The 16,818-nt window shown below is 36.3% G+C and overlaps 1 protein-coding gene across 3 annotated transcripts; it reads right to left on the bottom strand.

Annotated features, from left to right (window-relative positions):
* Positions 1–1,961: 1,961 nt before the first annotated feature.
* nfatc4 (nuclear factor of activated T cells 4) lies at positions 1,962–13,884 on the bottom strand. Of its 3 annotated transcripts, none has more exons than XM_016448324.1 (13): positions 13,270–13,884; positions 10,441–10,592; positions 8,641–9,147; positions 8,330–8,505; positions 7,638–7,800; positions 6,529–6,629; positions 6,336–6,437; positions 6,070–6,257; positions 5,800–5,940; positions 5,098–5,147; positions 4,862–4,988; positions 3,174–3,866; positions 1,962–2,522 (listed from the first exon to the last, which is right to left on the bottom strand). In XM_016448324.1, the coding sequence occupies exons 1-13, from the start codon at positions 13,403–13,405 to the stop codon at positions 2,452–2,454; spliced, it is 2,607 nt and encodes an 868-aa protein (XP_016303810.1). In that variant the 5' UTR covers positions 13,406–13,884; the 3' UTR covers positions 1,962–2,451. The 3 variants fall into 3 exon arrangements, with proteins under 3 accessions (XP_016303810.1, XP_016303811.1, XP_016303812.1); XM_016448325.1 differs by having other exon boundaries at positions 6,529–6,590; XM_016448326.1 differs by having other exon boundaries at positions 13,778–13,884.
* Between the last annotated feature and the right edge of the window lie 2,934 nt (positions 13,885–16,818).

Genomic DNA, 16,818 nt, shown 5'->3' with positions numbered 1-16,818 from the left:
TATATTTCAATATTCCTATGAAATATTATATATTACTATGAAAATCTTGTCAATTATTACTCTCATTATTACACTTCTTTTTTCCATAACATGTTGCCCCAAAAATACATTAATATGCAAATTAGATTTAGTTTATAGATACATTATATATAACGAGAAAACCTGTTTATGGCCATTTTACACACATTTTGCATAAAGAAAAATGGTATATCAAATCATTCTGTTATAACATAGTTGAGAATCATCTTTATACAAAGTTTGGTAAAAAAAAAAAATTAAAAAAAATCCTGAAAACTAAAAATGTATTGGTGATTTTTAAAAAATCTATTGTTTTTGCCTATGCATGTTCATTCATGTCTTTTTATTTTTTTCCCCATATAGTCCCGATGTCCTCTACCAAAGACGTAGCATAATTTATGAATGAAATATCAGTTTTATTTATTTATTTTTTACATTTTTATAATGCTCTAACAATGTAATGACATGAAAAAAGAAAAAAATTTTCCTACATTTTTTTGCCGGGTCTCAGGAGGTTAAAACCAGGCCTACAGAGGAAAAGCAACAACAAAACTACTGAAGAAACATATACTGCAGTATCAGAAGATTAGAAATAAAAAAGTGAACTATGAGCTAAACTTTGAAAATTACTGTAATACATTAACTATAATTTTTTGCGTTACATTTATCAGAGAACTCACTGATAGGAGTCTGGATGAAGGACTTTATGAATGAACAGTTAGAGGTTGATGAAAGTTTTTTTTATTTTATTTTTTTTTATAAATAATATACTATGAACATGTAAATGTAATGTACTAGTTTATCTAAGCTCATAAGAGAGGGCACTGATAGACAGAATGAATGATGTCTGGGATAACCAGTATGAGAGACTAACTTTGAGGAACAGATCCGTGTCCACACATAGGTTATAACCTCACCAACGTGGTTTCAAACCATGTTACACTACCAGCACCAGTTTCGGGCTGAAAATATGCTGCTATTTGGCAGTGCACCAAGATGCAGTCCTGCTTATTTTGGAAACAACACAACATTCCCACAAGACATATTTTCACATAGTTACTGAGGTGATTCAGATTAATTATACTGATTTACAACTGAGATGAAACGATTTGCTTGTTAACTACAATTTGGGGTTATTAAATCCAGATTTTTTAAAGGTCAGGTTCCATTGGATGCCTTCTTATATATTTGCAAAATCTTTTGTTTATCTAAATCAAACTCATTTTAATCCAGCTCTGATTTGAACAGTCCCATGTCTGAACGCTTCAGAACCGCTGTAATGAAATGTTCCTGACTTACCCTCTCACCCATTGCCCTCTCTTCCTGAAACATTCAAAGTAAACTTGGCCACTGTTAAGCATCTAAATGGCGTAATAAGATATCATGGGACTAAATGTATTTTACGAGACTTTACGAGAAGCCTCTCATTCAAACCCCTAAGTAAACACGTCGTGGACACAGTTCGTGTTAAAACACAAAAAAATACCATTGTACATGGCAATACCATGTATTTAATAATGTATTAATAGCATTAAAATGCCTTAATTACCTTGTAAATGGTTCATGAGTAAGCTAATATATTTAGAGTATCTCGTACTTACCTTCATTCAGTCACTGTATCAAGGTGCCGCAACTGTAGCCTATTTTTTTTATGGTTGAAATGGAACAAGCACCGGCTAACAAGTATTGTTGTTGGTCTTTTATGTATTAAAAATATAAATTTAATAAAAATGCTATGTGAAAACACAAAACAAATACGGAAATATGCCACTTCATTTAGACTTGTCAACTAACCATAACAGTCACTAAACTAGTCACTACTCACAATACGTCCACATTGTTTTCTAACAGTTCGTTGACTGTGAAAATAACCTGTATTTAATTATTATAAATCTTGATATTCTGCCTTTACAAATGTTTAGATGTTTGAAAGGGCTGTAATATTTCCTGTGTGGGGGCAGGGGTGAAGTCACATTTAAACTACTTGGACACTGTGTACAAAGGACATGTTCAGTGATCCCACAAATAGACATTAAGTCAAAAATGAAGTCAGTTTCTCAGATAAAAGGGGGAATGAAGAGCATGCGGGTTTGATTTACATTATCTGTTCATTAAATTACTAATTACCCCCATGCATGTACATTAGTGGATCAAAACATAAAAATAACATCATGATAATTTATTTTGCATACAGATTAAAAACATTAGTTCCATTCAAATGTGCAGTCAGGAAGCAGTAAGTTACATACTTACATACTTACAACTGTATGCCTGCCTTCTGTTTTACCACAGATTCACCACTTAAGTAGCACAGTCTTTATTATTATTGCCATATTTTAATAATATGCAATAATTCAAATACAAATTATACACAAAATGTTGGTATATTAACTATAAACTGATTATCACTGGACTAATACTGGGAGGATGTTGTCATCCAGGTCGACTGTCCATGTGTGTCCCCATCTGAAAGGAACTTATATCCTCTCCGATGAATTCAGTCACTGTGGGGATGAGAAATTGTGGTAGAAATCATTTAATTGATTGATACAGATCTGTAAGACTCTAGTTAAAGGAATAGTTCACACATCTGTATCATGACATTCAAAAAAAAATTATTATTTTACATACATCTGATATTCAATATTATAATCATATAATGTTTTATATTAAATAATATTTAATACAAAATATTACAGTATTTTAGTTAATATTTTGCATATAATTATATATGTTAAATAATTATATTATATATATATAAAATATAAAATAATTATATAGTTACACTATCAATCAAAAGTTTTGTTTTTGAAAAGTCTATGTTCATCAAGTCTCCATTTAATTGATAAAAAATACAGTAAAAACTGTAATATAGTAAAATATTATTATAATTAAAAATAAATGTTCTATAATTAAAAATTATGAATAAAATTAATTTCTTTAAAAAAATTGGAGAAAAAAATACAGATTTTAGTTTTTAGTGTTTTTTTTTTTCTTTTCTTTTTTTAGTATTTTTTTAGACAAAATAGTACAGAATTTGAATATGAGCAATTAATCGGTTTTCGGCAAAAACATGAACGTAATTATTGGCTTATCATTCAAAATTTAAATATCAGTCCATCTCTAGTATGACACATAAAATCAATTATACCCACCTTCTTCTAGTGTGATGTGCTGCATTGGTGAAGGGCCCGTGAAGTCCGGGGGTCCCTCCAACTTCAGACCGGGACCCGTGTCTCTTTCAGCGGGATGCATCTGGTGCTCCCAGCTCTCGTATTGCCAGTATGGAGGTGGGCACAGGTCCTGATAGTGGCTAGTGTTTGATGGAGGTGAGGAACACATCTCTTGGGGGCAAGGACAGTGTGGATATGGGGAGTGAGAGAGAGGAGGAAGGGGCGAGGTTGAGATCGGACTGCTGGCAGGGAATGGGCTCAGAGAGCAAGAGTGAGAGGGAGAAGGTGAGGAGGACAGATAGGGAGAGTCAAGCCACGGAGAGGGAGATGGGGAGGAGGAAAGAGGTTGTGAGGCTCTTGGGTACATGGGAGGAAGAAGCTCCGTGAAGCCCAGCTCCAGGCTCTCAAAGCTGGGATGCCTTTCGGTCAGGGCACCTCGACCTCCACCGTCCTCGGTAACCTCTGGTTTATGCCAGTAGTCCTCCTGGTAGCCATGCGAGGAGTAAGAGTACTCATTGGGATATGGAGGCAGGTGGAAAGACATGCTTCTGTCATCTGCGGATAGGTCTGACCTCATGTCAACAGTGCTGCCGCTCCCCATGGGGCAAAGCGTCACCCCTTCCAGGGGCAAGCTAGAGGGACGGGACAGCAGCGGATCTTCCTCTTTAAACATGACTAGGAAATGAGGAAAACACAGAAGCCAACAGATTATAGCACTTAGTTACTTTATTGTGCACACCTCCATGTATTGAAATGTATGACTCAACATCACACATGTACCATGATAATCCAAAATCATATTTTATAAATTTAATATAAAAAGACATAAAAATATTATAAATATATTTATTACCTATTATAAATTATCAAATTATTGTAATAAATTGTTTTCTATATAATTATATGTAATATTAAATAATTATTTCATATAATTATTACACAACCATTCAAAAGTCTGGGGTCGGAAAGATTTTTTAATGTTATTAAAAGAATTTCTTATGCTCATCAAGGCTGCATTTATTTGATTAAAAGAAATACAGTAAAAACTAATATAATATTGTAAAATATTATTATAATTTAAAAGAACTTTTTTCTATTTTAATATATTTTACATTTAAAATGTAAGTTCAATTTTCAACAGCCATTACTCCAGTCTTCAGTGTGATCCTTCAGAAATCATTCTAATACGATGCTTCTGGTGCTCAAGAAACATTTATTATTATTATCAATTTTGAAAACAGCTGTGCTGTTTAATATTTTTGTAGAAACTGTTATGCATTTTTTTTTCTGGAGTCTTTGATGAATATAAAGATCAATAGAACTGCATTTATTTCAAATAGAAACCTTTTGTAATATTATACATGCCTTTTCACTTTTTATCAATTTAATGCATCCTGAAAGAATAAAAAAATATAGTTTTTTAAAAATAAGATAAAAATTGTAAAACTGCTCTTCTGTGATGCTATTTGGAACATTTTATTGGAGATCAAAGCAACATATGATGCTTGAGCTGAAAGTGCCTTCAGATTATGAAAGAGAATCTGTTCTTTATTACACACAACATGCAAAAGACATATTTTGCATCTCTTGTCAACAGTACAGATAAATACCATGTGCAGAGGGATTCTCCCAAGTAAAGCATAGCTAATGGCTGCCTGTGTAACACTCACTGGGCAGATATTTAAAGCAATGCGTGCTGCTCCTCTTCCTCTTCCCATTGGACACGTACAGGCAGACAGATACTGGGTGGTTCAGTGAAAGATCGTTATAGGCTGGCACCTGTACACATAGCAAATTCTGCACCATAGAAAATACAGACATAATTTGTTCATTTATTTTCAATTTACACACAGTGTAAATAAAAAACAGTGACCTTTTTCATAGATACGGTTTATGGTCAATTTACCTCATTGCTTTTGTCCACATGTGCCTCCTCCTCCCACTGGACTTTGCCATCTACAAATAAAAAATATGTAATAAATACAACATCAGCACTGATTCTGTGATATTATGTCAGTTCTTTCCTTTGAATTCATTAAGCTACAATGTTCACTACCGTTAGGTCAATAAATATTTCAATGTTTTTTAAAGAAGTATCTTATGCTCACCAATGCTGCATTTATTTGATTAAAAATAATATATTTAAATGAATATATTTTAAAATGTACAGTAATTTATTCCTGTGATGGCAAAGGTGAATTTGCTCTAGCCATTACTCCAGTCTTCAGTGTCACATGGTCCTTCAGAAATCATTCTAATACGCTGATCTGGTACTCAAGAAATATTTCTTATTATTATCAATGTTGAAAACAGTTGCACTACTTAATAATGTTTGTGAAAATCGTAATATACAGTGGGTACGGAAAGTATTCAGACCCCCTTCAATTAATTCTGTGTTTTTCTGTCAATATGGGGTGCTGTGTGTACATTAATGAGGAAAAAAAATTAACTTAAATGATTTTAGCAAATGGCTGCAATATAACAAAGAGTGAAAAATTGAAGGGGGTCTGAATACTTTCCGTACCCACTGTATATTTTTCCGGACTCTTTGACGTTCAAAGGAACAGCTTTTCTGGTAATGTGCATTAATGTAAGCCTACTACAATACCTGATCCTCTCTCCATAAAGAAAACTCTGGAGGTGGGTAGAAAGTTGGTCCCACCTAGAAGTAGTTCCTCGCCTCCCTCTGTTGAACAGGAAGTAAGACTGATAGACTCCACTACAGGAAGCTCCTGTGCAGAGCGCTGTGCTGCAGGCAGAAATTTAAGCTTAAATTTGAGTGAAGATCATAGAGTATAGGATGAAAATAAAAAGAGAAAAAGAGACTAATTACACATAGTAGTTTCAGTTAAGCAGAATTGTGATTTGCCACACTCACAGCATTCAATGGGTAAAGACGCCACCTGCAGCGCTAAGACTCGTCCTGAGGGGATGATGGGTGGAGACAGAGGAAGGTGTGTGCGGAACACCAAACGCACTCGAGTGTTCTTTCTCCCTACATCTGTCTCTCCTCTCCGGAGTTCAATGTCAGAGTTCCTCAGCTTTAGAATACCTGCACAGTCAATGCTGAGAGGGAAACAGGAATTCAGGTATGATCACTTACTGAGGTGTCTATGACATACAGTCAGGGCTCAAGAGTCTTACAGGGCAGTCATGTTGTTCTCTGGATTGAGTGGGATGTCCAGGAGTTTGGTGCCAGCCTGGATGCTCTCCTGACTAGCTGTGCCAACCATCTTCCCTGTTACTCTGTGTGGAGACAAGTATTTTACATGTTAAGCCATGGATCTACCAAAAACACTGTTGTTCAATACTGCGAAATATCATGTGAGTGTTTTACCTGTGTATTTGATAAAAAGGATGAGGACGTATTGATCTGTCATCAGCAGTTCCTACAAACACCTGTAAGGAAAGCGGCTGTCTCTCAGTATAACCTACAAGCTGGACAACAGATAAAAAAATAAAAAAAAGAGCAAAAAACTTACATCAATTCAATTAGCTGAGGAAATTATTTTACTTTAAAGGGGTCATATGATGTTGCTAAAAATAACATTATTTGGTGTAATGAAATGTGTTTATGCGCTTTAAGGTTCAAAAACATTATTTTCCACATACAGTACATTTTTGTTTCTCCTCTATGCCCCGTATTTCTGAAATGTGTCGATTTTTACAAAGATTTTGAAAAGCGAGGTGTGCTCTGATTGGCCAGCTATCCAGTGCGTTGTGATTGATCGCGCCACGTAAACATAAAACCATGTCTGCATTTGTGATCGGAAAAATTACAAACAACAAGCCCTACTCTACACTGCTCAAAACTCGCATTTGAATCGTCAGTGGCAAATCCTTTAAATATAAAAAAACTTACTTACAGGCTATGAGTCAGAACAGCCGGCATTGTAGTCTACTCTACCAGGATCAGGAAACAGTCCTCTATAAAATGTGCTGCACACATCTGAATATTTGTGTTGAACTGTTCTGGAACAGTGTTGTAAATACAACTTAACCACTGATTTCTAGTCGTGTCCTCTTTTGGAAGACCAAACAAAGTAGTTTCGCTTTCACAACGAAACACACAGCGGGCTAGAGCGGCCGGCGGCCGGCAGTCTTGCGGCAACCACATGTGACGACCCCGGGCTGCAACTTTATAGATCTTCTTTATGCACCAACAGCTTGTAACACTTCAAAGAGAAAGGAAAAATTTAAATCGCATCATATGACCCCTTTAAGTAATTTCAGTGTTTTCTCATTTCTCTTTTTAAATAGTGGCTGTTTTCAAATATGTGAAATTCCACAGAGGTCATGCCTTTTGTATTGATTTATTTATTTGACATATTTATTAATTTATTGTTTCTTTTACTGCAAATCAGTAATTTAAGAAAGTAATACAGAAAGTCGCACAATTACGAAGTAACAGCACCTACTGTACAGGATTGTACATTATAGCGTCACCTTCACTACTGGATGGCCTCCAGGTGATGCCTTTACCGCTCCTCGACTTCCTTCAGTTTCATAATGAGCGCGATGGTGTGGTCTGGGCTGTACCTCTATGCGCAGTTCATACTGGTCAAACTGTGAAGGCAGCGGCCAGTCAAGTGGCGGCAGTGCATTAGATCTGGGGCAGGATTAAGGAAGCAGAGACAATGTGAGGTAAGAGGTCAAAGATCAACATTATTCTGATTTCTATCAGAATCTAAACCTAAAATAGTTTAGTGTGCAAAACAGCATGCTTCATTCCATGATTACTGTTTCAAACTGTAGTATGCTATCACATTATCACATGATGACCTCAGAATACTGCATGTTAAATTCAGAAAATGGAGTATATGTATCATCGTGGAAATAAAAATGGTTGTTTTCTGTAAAAAGACTTGACAGTCTTACCAAATAATCAGTAAATGAGTTTATATAATATATATGTATATATACACACACATAATAAATTTCAAGCTTACATATATTTAAAGTTTAAATTAATACATTTTTATTTTATTTTATTAATTTAAAATGTAATGTGATAACGTGAGGGAGGTCATGTGACAATATATCATATTGCTCTTGAAATTTTTGCATTCTTTTGCACATTCTGTTTTCATGTAGTATTCAGTGCATAATTCACAGTATGCAAGAAGTTGTGCATAAACCTAAAGAGAGGACTGTGAGCGCTGGCCCTGGTTCTGCCCCAGCCCAGAGCAGGAGGCACAGACAGGTAGTCCATCCCTAGTGGGGGAGGCTCCCTTCTCAGCTGAGCAACCTCTGGGAGGGGGCAGGAAGAGGTCTGAACGAGTGTCAGCTCTGGTTCCATATCTCTTGATGACATCTGGATTAGCACAGGGATTGTGAACACCCATAAACACACCAGGATGGTCATTTGACAGAATATAAGTGAATTCTTCATTTGATTACCAAGAATGGACCATCAGTGAGTTTAGCAGACATATTTAAAAAAAATCACCTGTTCCAGAGAGGTCTTCCTGGTCTTTTGTGGGATGTTGAGTTCACAGCTCGCTGGAGCCTGAGACTGAGCCGAGGTTTCTCCCGTGTCTGGGAGGGAGGAGGGATCTTCGGAGTAGCTGCTTCTGCGGGAGGTGCTGGGGGAGGCCAGTGGGGAGTTCCTGCGCTTTTTGCCCCCAGGAGACGTGGGACGCGAGGAGGGCGATAGGCAGAAGTGGGCAGCAGCTTCATTGAGCTCGTCTTCCTCCACCAGGAGAGAATCACAGCTGGAAGCTGGACTCAGCCATCCACGAGATGAGGAACTGGAAGCAGGGCTGGGGCTGGGACTGAGGGAACCTGCCCCTGTCACGATGTCACGGTAAGAGTCCAGCAGGGGCAGGTATAGACGCTCCCTGTCCCAGCCACCCCCGCCGTCCCAGTAACTTCCCCCTGCTGGACCTGAGTCCTCTTCAGGGGAGATAGTGGTGATCTGGATGCTGGGGCACTCAAGCACTCTAGACTCTGATACCTAAAACAGAAAAAGAAGAGGGTGCGACATCATTGTGGGCAAAAAAAGAAAAAAATAATTGTGATATCATTGAACTATTACAGCAGCGCTGCAACACAAATAATGAATCTACAGCATGACTGAAACATACAGCAGTGTTTTTATGAATGAAAGATTCTTGTCAGGCAGTTCTTTTTAGTGAATCAAAAATATACAACATGTAGACTGACACCTGAATGAAACTCTCTTATCAGTCAGTTGCGCAGGTTTTTTAAAGTGAATCAAAAACAAGCAGCACAACCAGTGTGGTCTGACCCCTGAACGATATGACTCTTCTGAATCAGTTATTTTTAGTAAATCAAACATATACATTTTACAAATACCTGTAAATTTTAAATCAGTGTAGTTACTGACTAGTTCTTCATATGCAGTGTTATTTACCATTATTTATATACTATTATAGCATTTATTAATACTGTGTATTTTTATTGTAATTTTCATTTTAGTTTAAGTTTTAAGAATTTTGTTATATGCTTTTGTCATTTTCATTAGTTAAAATTTTTCAAAATGATTTAGCTTTTTAATTTTTTTTTAAGTTAAGGTTCTTCCTCTAATATTTATTTTTTTATTTCAGCTTTACTTCAATTAATGAGAACTATTTTTTATAGTTTTAGTTAACAATACTGTTTATATGCCAATGTATAGTTTAATATTAGTTAAAGATCAGACTTTTCTCATCATTTGGCAATGAACTTGCATTTCTTTTTTCCATAAAAGTACTAAAAGAATCATTAATGGGACCATTAAGGAACCGGAATTGTTATGAGGAATCAAAAGCGAGACTGGAATCATTAAATTTTTTACGATTCCACAGCCTATTCAATTTTTGAGTGAAACAAGACATGCAAAGAGTAAGGACTTGATCTTATCCTTCACAATGAGATTACAAGGACAAACATGTTTTTCTTTGGAATAATTTACAGATGAATGATGTACAATAAGGTCAAAAACACGTATTAAATGAATATGGTGGATTTTGGTTTGATTTTGGTTGACTTTAAATGCTAAAGGATACTTAAATTTAATTGAACTCTAACATTTATTTGCAGCCCTTATGTGCCAAAATAAAAGATGCACAACAGCTCATGGCAACCAATTCTGTTCACAATAAACATTACTGGGCAACAAAAACGAACTCCTGAAATTAAAACCAGACCTCTGGATTTATTTCACCATAATTAATCACAATGTGTAACACGATGCTTGTATCAGGATGTTCTAGAAATCTACAATTCAGGCAAATGTGCCTCCCACCTGTATTGATCTTGCTGGCAGACTCTCATAAGTCCCACTGAACTCCCTGACTAATGCCCGTCTGGGGGGTGGGGAATGCATCCCAGCCCTGCGACCGGCTGACGATGGGATACCCACGGGTTGGCCAGCCTGTGCGGAAGTCAAGTGGGTATCTGTGAAAAAAAAAAAAAAGATTATTGTACGTGGCAAATCACAAGCTTTCCGAACTGCAAGCATATGCATATGGTATAAACAATTGCTGAAACACGAGACACGAGGCCTCTCATTGGAAAATCATAACAAACACAGGGAAGCCTTTGTGGAGACGTCATTTATTATTTCCACAAGTACACACAGACTTGTTTACCTCTTGTCTTGAGATTGATTTCTGAAATCTCACAACTCTCAAAACTGCAATCTGCCACACCAAAACATTAGCATAGCAATGACAATTTCCACAAAAATGCTAGGTTCTTTAGTTAATGTTTCTACAAAAAACTGGGGTAACTCTAAACACATCAGCAAAAATCCAGTAACTTTATTTAATTTGTATTCTTATTTTATATACTTTGGCTCTGTCATGAGGATTTTTGAGCTCACTTCACATTCCTTCTTGCACTAATAGTAAATATGCCCATTTTAATGAAAAACATAATTATGATTATTATAATTGTAATTAAAATAATATTTTTACCCAACATATATTCATTTAACATAAATAATTTAATTTAAAAAATATTAAAATTATTTACAATAAATTAATTACATTTTTAACACTTAAAAAACTATTTGTCTGATTGAATGTTACAGATATTATAAAAGCTACTTTAAAATCAACCTTTCACACAGGAAAAGTCCATGTTTGCAGTCACCGCTCTATTGTTGTTGTAAACTATGGTTACTATGGTAAGTGTTTGCAGGGCAATTGTGAAGTTCAGCATTCAGGACCTACACAGCAATTTCTCATCCTTCAAGTTGTTGTTAAGGGCACAAGAAAATAAATAATTAAATATGGCAACGCTTAAAAATATAGTAAATATCTGAAGAAAGCACTTGCAAAGAGATGCGGTGTGGACAGAAACCTGAAGTGCATGTTTCCACAACTTCACACCAGAATGAAGGCGGAGGATGGGTAATATAAAAGGAGGGAATATTGGAGGGATGTATCTAAATGCATGCTCAGTAAACAGAGATTGAGGGTTCAGGTCCAGATGGCAGCTGTTAACTCTGCTCACACACACAGCTGATTAAAAACACATTGCACTGTGCTCCACACTTACCCATAAACACACGCACACTTCAGCCGATAAAACTTAGTTACATGGGCAACATCTGAGTCAGACTGCATTAACATATAAGCATTCTTTAGAGACATTAAAAATTGTGCCCCTTTCTAAGAGTAAAGACATTCAAATTCTTCTAAATTAAGCACAGTGTACTGCCTATGGGTCAACATAAGGATATAAGAAGGATGTCCAAGATGATGAAAAGGTTAAATCCTTTAAAAAGCAAGCTCAAAACACAAGATCAACTTCTTTGAATTTATATGGGTTTCATATATTTTTAAAAATATTTCTACATAAATCTAATAACTACAAAAATGTCAAGTGGCGTAATAAACATCAAAAACCTACTCAAATATTTTCTTTCCACCTTAACTAAACTGTCCACAACTTAGGCCTAAATATTATTTTAAAATTAATTCAAACATATCTGTGAATGTAAAACAAAATTGATCCATTAATATAAAGAAGTGCCCTTAAGATGACTTAATCTGACCTGAACAAATCGTTCCTTCTCATAAAAGGTGAAAATGTGTGATTTAAAAAAAAAAAAAAAAAAAAGAAATGAATGACCCGGACTCACCATGAAGGTCCTTTCTATTTCTATATTTTTTAGTCACGTGACAACAAAATGGCTTTAATTGCTGATTTGCCAGATGTTTTTTTTTTTCAAATGCTAATAATATTTTAAAGCAAAATTGCTTAACTGCATATTTAAAAGAAATAATAATTAGCCAAACTACATATTCCACCTTAAAAAAAATTATGAGAAAAATATCAGAAATTGTCACGGTGCGTGCGGGGAGATGAAGCGAGGACTCAATTGCAGGAGAAATGGTTATTTATTTTAATAATAAAAATGAAACAAAAACAAACTCAAACCACCCCGAGGGGGAAAAACAGACAGGCAAGCCTAAAGCGGCACCACATGCAGACACGAAACACACACAATGAGAAATGACGGATCAGCACAGAATGACAGACACCAGGAGAATAAATAGGAAACCAAACAAGGAGGCTAACGAGGGAGACACAGGTGGAGCAACTTAAACAATAACGAGGTAACAAGATGGGAGGGGCAAGACAATAGACAGGAGAGAGCACATGGCAACAGACAACACAAGCCATGTGCTCACCGAACACAGTCATCTGGTGGCCCTCCTGGGCACACCCGCTGAAGACTGTGACAGAAATGACTTTTAATTCAGAAATTGAAAAAATTTTATTTTTTTCTTTTTATCGTCTGAATAGTATTTCTATGTATTTTGGGGGGAAAACATTATCCTCACGTCATTGACCCATTTACATTTATTTTATATTTTTAAAATAGATGTACATTTATTTATCATGTACATATTATGTAGGATTCTGATATAGCCTAATTAATGAAACGCTAATTATTTATCCAAAGCTACTAACACAGCGCCCTATAGTAAAGTAACTGACTGCTCAAGGGGACAACAGAGATAATTTATATGTTAAGCTTTACTAGGTTCTAGGTTTTTAGACCTAGAACATCAGTTACCAGCCCAGACCTATAACCACTCATGTGCACCACCACTCATACCGGCTGGCTCATGGTGCGTCTGGCCGCTCTCGGACTCTTCTGGGCCGCAGCGGCTCTGGCGCGGCGGATCCTCCTCGAACACGAGCTTGAACTCGAACTCTCCCTCCTCCCATCCCGAGCCCGGCGCGGCCCCCATCGCTCACTCCGAGAAAAGTACGACCGAGGCCGGCTACAGATATATCACTGACTCTCTCTCACTTCTCAATATCGGCTCCGTTTAAAACTCATGGAAGTCATACAGCTTTTCCAGAATGTCACGGTGCACGATCTGCGTTCTCCTTCGTGCGCCTTACTTTTATTACAATAAAGAATTAAAAGTTATCCTCAAGGTGAAGTATCACATTTGCATGGATCATTTTCTTATCTCCGCATCGATCTTGCAGGTTATTATTTGCTAATCTCTTTTAACTTTTTTTCTGCCCAGTAGATTCCCTTGCGATTTCCGTGACAGTCGGTTATTATAACTTCATCACACGAACTTTCATCGTCCAGAACCGGCCATACTCACAGCCTCAAGTCCCACATACGTTCACGTTCAATAACAAATATCCGTTGAACTGACATTCATCCCATAACTCCTCCACCGCCATAGAGCAAAAAGGTTATATCAAGTTCTTTTTCGTTCTTTACCCTTAATTGCCTTTGGGCGGGTTCCTCAGTACCCTTACGCCCTCCCTATTGGCCATCTATCCTGTCAATCAACAAAGCCCCTATTTTTTAGCTTTACATGCCCGCTTTTGCGGCAAAGTGTGTTGATTGGCCAGTGAGCACAACCACATATTTTAGAGTGAAGTATAACTTTATGATACCCACAAGAATCTATTCCAACACACATTTTTTTAAAGCAGAAAGACATTCTCTTCTGTCCAATAGAGAATTCCCTGGACAGGCACCAGTGAAAGCCTTGTCTGGCAAACAGGTTCTGAGAAATACATGTTTCATTCCTTTTCCACATGCTTAACACAACATAGTGGCTATTTTTGTATTTTTGTTTCAGACAAGACACTGATGCTGAAGGCTGATCCATCCATGACGCCATAGCGATAGGCATGCCCTCTCTCTCTTCCCATCATACTTTCCCCCTTCTTTGTCCCTCCCCTTCCTTATCCCCAACTCTTTATCCCAGTTCTTCCTCCTTTCCCTCCCACTGTAAGATCTGTTTCTCATTATCCTCTGTAGTCTGCACTCTGTCTGAGACGGGAGATGAAAAACTTAAATAAACATGTTCTCTCTCTCTCCCTCTTTCTCCTGCTCTCTGACAATTCTCACAATAATTATCTTTTGTCTTATTTTAAAGCTCGTCTCATGTTTGATCCTTGGAAGTGAGCTTTTCATGGCATCTGTTGCTTGATAGAGTTGATTCACAAAGGCATCTGTCTGGCATTCATCAGTGCTGGAATTACATTCCCATTTAATTTATTGATGTGAATAGCCATAATTCTGGAAGAGAATAGAGCATATAAAGAATATGAGCCTTTTTGAAATGGGATTTTATGGTCTTAAGCACAGGGCTTGATTGTGAGGCGGCACATTTAATCAAGTTATAAAAATATCAAGAGTTATGCATGAGCTTCTCATCAGCAGCAATCTGTGCTGTCTTTAGCTATATTTACACACTAGACCAAAAGCACATTTATGGGAGAATGTTGCCATCCTGTGGACAACAAAGATAGCTAGTATGTTTAGTTCCCACACAGCCTCCAATCACGTCACAATGACATATATGCAAATCTGATATTACTATAAACTTCATGCAAAGCAATGATTAAGCTGCTCACTTTGGTGCTCCACTGAACCCAGTCATGAGAGTTTGGAGAAGCTTATGTTACTCATGGGAAACAGGTCACTGAATAATGACCCATAGGTCAGAAATAAGGAAGTGAATTTTCTTGCTAAGTTTTCCTCTCTCTCTCTCTCTCTCTCTCTCTCTCTCTCTCTCTCTCTCTCTCTCTCTCTCAGAAATTTCTCATATATAACAGTACTTTCCCATTTGGAGCATGGTTAGGAATGTGTCATATTTTCGATAATGGACATTGATAGTCTCTACTCATGCAACGAGTTAGTGTGTGAAAATATATTTCCCTATTCACTGACATCTTTATACCATATCTAAAAGGGAGTTTTCACAGCAATGTTTTTAGTTTTTAGTTTGAAGAACGTTTTAACCCTATAAAGCCTATACTGTAGCCTATACCTGTACTGTCCTTCTTCAGGGTACATGTGTCTTTTTGCTGTGAAATCTTAACTGATTTTTATGAAGTAGAAGTAAGAAGAACTTTTATGTTGTTAGTAATATTTTATTATATAATCTTTTTCTTTTTCTTTCTTTCTTTCTTTCTTTTTTTAGAAAAATCATGTTAAAAAATAAAATGTAAGAATCAGATATGATACATCGAGCATATTTTGAGGAACAAATTTTATTTGTACATCTCTCAGTCTTAATTGCATTGCATGTTTGCATGTTTTACCCCACACAATTAAAATTTCTATCTATATTTCTCTCTCTCTCTCTCTCTCTCTCTCTCTCTCTCTCTCTCTCTCTCTCTCTCTCTCTCAGAAATTTCTCATATATAACAGTACTTTCCCATTTGGAGCATGGTTAGGAATGTGTCATATTTTCGATAATGGACATTGATAGTCTCTACTCATGCAACGAGTTAGTGTGTGAAAATATATTTCCCTATTCACTGACATCTTTATACCATATCTAAAAGGGAGTTTTCACAGCAATGTTTTTAGTTTTTAGTTTGAAGAACGTTTTAACCCTATAAAGCCTATACTGTAGCCTATACCTGTACTGTCCTTCTTCAGGGTACATGTGTCTTTTTGCTGTGAAATCTTAACTGATTTTTATGAAGTAGAAGTAAGAAGAACTTTTATGTTGTTAGTAATATTTTATTATATAATCTTTTTCTTTTTCTTTCTTTCTTTCTTTCTTTTTTTAGAAAAATCATGTTAAAAAATAAAATGTAAGAATCAGATATGATACATCGAGCATATTTTGAGGAACAAATTTTATTTGTACATCTCTCAGTCTTAATTGCATTGCATGTTTGCATGTTTTACCCCACACAATTAAAACTACAGAGCTTTGATCACAAAACTAAAATATAATCCAAAACATATTATTGGGACATATAGAGGCCTCTGAATAAAAAGTGACTTTTTTCACTTAAAGGGTTAATTCACCCAAAAATGAAAATTAGCCCATAAATTACTCACCCTCAAGTCATCCTAGGTGTATATGACTTTCTTCTTTCAGACGAATCCAGTCGGAGTTATATTAAAAATTGTCTTTGATCTTTCAAGCTGTTTCATGGCACTCAGCGGGTGTTGCATGCATCAGTCCAAAAGAAGTTAAATAAAATGCACCCATCCATTAAAAAAAAGTGTTTCACATGGCTCCGGGGGGTGAACAAAGGCCTTCTGTAGAGAATCTATGCGTTTTTGTAAGAAAATATCCAAATTCAAAACGTAATAATCACTTTAATGTAGCTTGCGCTCACTGTTGTACACTGGAAGCAGTTCCGGGCGGATGACGTATGAGGT

Source organism: Sinocyclocheilus anshuiensis, unplaced genomic scaffold, assembly GCF_001515605.1.
Source record: "Sinocyclocheilus anshuiensis isolate Anshui unplaced genomic scaffold, SAMN03320099.WGS_v1.1 scaffold940, whole genome shotgun sequence".
NCBI classification, from domain to species: Eukaryota; Metazoa; Chordata; class Actinopteri; order Cypriniformes; family Cyprinidae; genus Sinocyclocheilus; species Sinocyclocheilus anshuiensis.
Note: the sequence above shows the minus strand (reverse complement) of the source record. Positions and strands in the feature narration are given on the sequence as shown.

Coding starts and splice junctions, on each gene's coding strand:
- nfatc4 (XM_016448324.1), bottom strand. CDS start 13,405: ATGGGGGCCGCGCCGGGCTCGGGATGGGAGGAGGGAGAGTTCGAGTTC. Junction 8,506..8,640: donor GGAAGACCTCTCTGGAACAG/GTGATTTTTTTT, acceptor GTGCTAATCCAG/ATGTCATCAAGAGATATGGA. Junction 6,438..6,528: donor CCTTTTTATCAAATACACAG/GTAAAACACTCA, acceptor GTCTCCACACAG/AGTAACAGGGAAGATGGTTG.